Source organism: Frankliniella occidentalis, unplaced genomic scaffold, assembly GCF_000697945.3.
Source record: "Frankliniella occidentalis isolate FOCC.00 unplaced genomic scaffold, Focc_3.1 Scaffold29, whole genome shotgun sequence".
NCBI lineage: Eukaryota > Metazoa > Arthropoda > Insecta > Thysanoptera > Thripidae > Frankliniella > Frankliniella occidentalis.
In genome coordinates this window covers 7,528-12,419 of record NW_026267159.1, presented here as the reverse complement: position 1 = coordinate 12,419, position 4,892 = coordinate 7,528, and the positions used below count along the sequence as shown (strand labels likewise).

The 4,892-nt window shown below is 55.4% G+C and overlaps 1 protein-coding gene across 2 annotated transcripts; it reads right to left on the bottom strand.

The window, feature by feature from the left end:
* Window positions 1-302: 302 nt before the first annotated feature.
* Window positions 303-4,547, bottom strand: LOC113202178 (uncharacterized). 2 transcript variants are annotated; one of them, XM_052265722.1, is made up of 6 exons: window positions 4,143-4,547; window positions 2,763-3,071; window positions 2,191-2,510; window positions 1,649-1,836; window positions 971-1,327; window positions 303-836 (listed from the first exon to the last, which is right to left on the bottom strand). In XM_052265722.1, exons 3-6 carry the CDS (start codon window positions 2,344-2,346, stop codon window positions 752-754), a joined length of 786 nt encoding a protein of 261 aa, XP_052121682.1. In that variant the 5' UTR covers window positions 2,347-2,510; window positions 2,763-3,071; window positions 4,143-4,547; the 3' UTR covers window positions 303-751. The 2 variants fall into 2 exon arrangements, with proteins under 2 accessions (XP_052121682.1, XP_052121681.1); XM_052265721.1 differs by having other exon boundaries at window positions 2,191-2,461.
* Window positions 4,548-4,892: the final 345 nt, after the last annotated feature.

Genomic DNA, 4,892 nt, shown 5'->3' with positions numbered 1-4,892 from the left:
GGGGCTGACGAGAGAGGTGGCCTAGCTCTAGCGCGGCCGCACCGTACAGTATGCTGCGGTCCGGAGCAAGGTCGTCTGGATTCCAGAAGATGTTCCAGTGCTAACAGGATCCTGCGGTGGCGTGGGGCTGCTGACCGGCCGAGCTGGTCACTGCGAGAGGATCCAGAGGATCCAGAGCACTTACAGAGGGGGCGGGGATGGGGGGGATCGACTTATAGTCATGCCACACAGAAACATAGGGCTACGAACGATGCTCCTGCTTGATAGTGGTGCCAAATGTCATAGAGCACGAACTAGCGAAATAATGACCCGTAATCGCCCGTAATATAATTGTTGTACAACCAAACACGACTCCGCCGTGCCGTATGACCCGTCGTGTTCGTGAAGTCCATGTGATGCGATCCTGGCGACACGGTGTCCCGCTTTATTCCGCCTTTGGCGGCATCCCACGTGACTCCAGCCCCCCTCCCCCAACCCGACTTCTCACCCCGAACGACGAAATTGTAGACCTCCTGTTGATACACAACTGTTACAAGGGGATTTCTTGGATGTAACGAGTTTTCCTCCGCTGATGTAAACAGCCGTCAGCATTGACTGCTCCGATATCGTTCGGACGATCCCGTCCAATCCGATCCGCGGGAAGAAGATACGCGTTGGCGATACGAGCACGGTGATTCCATCTGGAGCATCTTGAGGCTGCTCTTCTCCAAGGAGGCGGTCTGAGTCCCGACGTGTGGTGGCCGCGGTCCAACTAGGGCTGCAGCTCCGGGGAGCAGCCCCTGGAGTGGTGTGGCGGCCGGTGGCGTATCCGCTTCACCTCCTCCTCATTCACGGATCTACGTCATGGGGAGAAGAATAATTCACGCCATCAGCCATCAGCCGTTCGCGGTGCCCGAGGGCGAAATGTTTGTCGTTTTGCCGTTATTTTGTAAGAGGACAAAGTGGACAAAGTTAGTTTTCGGGAGCTCACCGTAGCACAGTGAAGAACTGCTTAAAGTAAGTCCTGAACGGCCACCACAGGGCGCCGTCGCGGTCCTGGCGCAGGTCGCGCATGATGCCGCGGTAGCCGGCGACGGCCTCGCGCTGCGCCCGGCCCAGCCGCGCGTCCAGGGCGGGCGTGGGGCTGTCCAGGGTGACGGCCAGCAGGGTGGCGAGCTGCGACTCGAAGCCGATGCCCGGCAAGAGGTAGCCCAGCCCGTCCGCCATGCAGCGCGTCATGTACTCCCAGGGCGGCTGCGCGCCCCGCAGCCCGGGCAGCACGATGGTGGACAGCGTCTCGCGCGCGCGCCGCAGGGTGGCCTCCAGACCGCCCTGGCAGAAGTTGAACCTGGAGGTGAATTATTGCATGCTGATTAATTTGCATGAATCATTTCAGAGCGCGACAGACTATGCAATAACTCAATTAGGGGGCCGTGGAAACAATGTGGGCCGGTCCAGAGACCACGTGGACTTGAAGAGGGATACAAAAATTATGGGGTGCTAAAAGGATCAGTGTGGTCGCTGGAGTCCAAAAAGAGGCTCATTTGTGCGCCAGGGTTCCAATATCATGGGGTCTCCATTGACTCCAATAACCGCCCTGATCCTTTTGGGAACTCATAATATTTTTAACCCCCCTTAAAGTCCACGTGGTTTCTGAATGGTCGCTGACCTGTCGTCGATGCCCAGGGCGTAGCCGAACACCTCCCAGAGGTGCACGAAGCCGTCGAGTTCCTCCCGGGTGGCGTTGCCGATGCCGTACTGCTCGGGGAACTGGAGTACGGGGCCGATGAACGCCCACTGCGTCAGTGACATGTCGTACTGACTCATCCACACGCCTCTTGGCGGACCACGGTGCTTCTAGAGGGGTGCACAAAATTTCACTTTACTCACACCCAGAAAACTGTTTCTTTGGGAAAGAAAAATTGTATTAGGTACACCGAGAATTTCGTCAAGGTTAAACAAATTTTATATTTTATTTGAGCTGAAGATTATTTTTTTTCGCTTCACCCAAAATCGGTGGGACAACCTAAATAGACCCCCAAAAATGTATCGTCAAATTCATGACTTTGTTCTGTGAAAGAAACAGTTTCTTGGGTTCAGGCGTCCAGACACCGAACTAACTTTCGTTTAACGACCTAAAAGAAGTAACGTCCCGGCATGCACATTTTGCCGTCATCAGCAGATAGACAAATGTCTCGCGTCCGTCCTCACCTCCCCGATGCCGTCGGTGTCCTCCCCGGGGCACGCGGCGCTCACCCGGCGGCCCAGGTCGCGGCGCACGGCGGCGCTGATGGGGCAGCCCGAAAAGTCACCGCCGAGGCGGGTCCTGTTGCGCACGCCCTCCTGCGGCCGCTCCGCCATGTCCATCCGCACCAGGTTGTGCAGTGACCGGACGCGCTTCAGCTCCTCGTGGCCGAAGGTGCCCGGCGCGAAGATGTCGGACGTGTACCACGCGCCGACGCCTTTGACCGTGTCCAGGTACCTGTGCTCGCGGAAATGCCCGGCACATGGGATATTTTCAACCACGCAACCTGATAAGAGACACTATACTGTAAAATGTGGTGGAAAGAAGAGTATTATGACTAAATTCTTTTAGAATCGTCTTATCAAGGATTTTCTCTCAACCATCAATTACCTGATGACGAAAAATCCGCGTTGAGGTATCTTTAAAATGTACAGCCATAATATTCTTTTTTTCTAAAGTGCTCTTTTACAGTGCATTATTTTGGAAACGAGATTATTCTTTTTCTTTCTGGGTTTTCGAAAGGGGTTTAAGTACGAACCTGAGGAACGCCCTGTCGGGGGTGTTGGAGTTGCCGGTGTAGACGAGCACGTCGAGCACGGGCTGCACCGCGAGCAGCAGGTACAGCGAGTGCACGTGCCCGAACACGATGGACACGGGGTACTTGAGCACGAAGGCCCGGCCGGCCTCCAGCCGCCTTCGGTCCAGCCATGGCGGCGGGGTGTTCTCCGGGACGCCAGAGTCGCCCCACGCGCGGGGGCCGTCCTCCACGATGCGCCTGAGCACGGGCTCCAGGCGGCCGTCCCTCAGCGCCGCCTTGGGGCACCACAGGGCCGCCGCCGACGCGCCTCTGCGAGCGAAACATGGGCCAACAGTTAAGTGTTGCTGTCGCGTGCAATGAGAATATAGTCCGAGGGGTGACGATGATGTCGTTATGTTGCTGACGATGATGTTGATGTTGCTGACGATGATGTCGATGTTGCTGACGTTGATGGCAACACGACATGACGCGCTCACCTGCCGGGGAAGGCCGCCACCAGCCCTTGCAGCCCTACCACGACCCCAACGCACAGGAGTCCCCCGTAAGACAACGACATCATTCTCGTCCACACAACGGTTTGCAACAAACTGAGGGCCCGCCGCGGGCAGCCGTCCCCTCCGCGGACCGCCTCCAAAACGCATAGACAAGGTGATCGGGACCGAGGGGCATCGCCCGACGACACGGGTTTTGATGAAGGTCAAGCCAAGATTCGGAGATGTGGTCAGTGGTCGCGCTAGTTCCAAAACTCGACAAAGGCAGAAGCCAAGCTACAAATGGCCCAATAGATACGACTGCACCCGACAAGAGAACACACAACAACCCTCGGAAACGTAGGCTTGACATCAAAAAAACAAAACAAAAAAAACACACATTCCGAGGGGTGAAGTGTAACTTAAGTCTCTTACCGTCTTACTGTTTTGATACGTTTGAGATCCTGTATCAAATGCGTCAGATGATTAGGGCGCATATGTTGTACGTACACAGTGGCAACCCTGCCGGCTGCTCAGGCCTCCCCCTGGTCAAATTACAAGAGAACTGTTTTCAACGGGGACGGACGACGGGCCCCCTGCCCGCGCGACCGAGTAGGGGCTATCGGAGGCTCCCGTCACTCATCGTGTGTCTTGTCCTTCGCCACTCGCGCAAGGAATTGTCCAGAATGTGAACTCGCCGTCATGTGAACCGCGAAGTTCGGTTTCTGCAAGCTCTCAAAGCGCCTGGAATGATAGGCAAAATCTCGCCTGCAGTGCATGCGTGTACTGCGGGGTGGCCTACCCCGCGTCTCGCGGGCGCCGAGCTCCCGTAGTTTGCCGAATGGATCTGAGAAAAACACGGGCATACTTTTGCTCTCACAGCCAATATTCAAATGATATTATTTCTCACCGCAATTGCAGCAGCAGGTGTTACATCCCCATGGGGCCGTTCGGGGCCGCTGCATAAGGAAAGGCATGGGCGACCGCCAGTAGTGACTGGCCTATGAACGTGAACCGGCAGCGGCAGATGGCGCGCTCCGCCGAGAGTCTGAAATTATCGAGGTGTTGATCCTTGCGGTTCGATGCTAGCCCGTCCGTCCGCCCGGCGCGACCTCGGACGTGCTCCTCTAGCTGGGCAGCCTCTCGCCGTGTGCCGCGAACCCTGCCTTGAATTTGAACGGTCGAGGACTCCACTCCACGTATAAACATCGCGCCATCGCCGGCCATCGCGCTCCAGGAGCCTCTTTAATCAAGCCGCTTGTTGCAGGCGGTATTACAGTCATTACTCGTCTAGGCGAGAGAGGTGTTCGATGTCATAGCAAATAACATTTTACCGTAAAGTGCATTTGGGAGAGTACTTTACGGAACACTTTTCCCACCTTCCGTCGGCTGTACCCCTTTTATTTGTTAAGTATCAATATATTGATTTATTATAAAAAATGGATTAAAAGCCACATTTGAAGTGATGACATACCGATCGGAAATCAATCCTGATGCCTTCACTGAAAATGCCAGAGTCAGATATCTTACTCTCAGGAGAGTGAGATCAGTGACATAAAAAATCTGACTCTCCTGAGAGCGAGATATCTGACTCTCACCCAATTTGAGGCATAATTTGCGGTCCTCGCCCAATGAGAGTGCGGCTCCCCACTGCAATTAG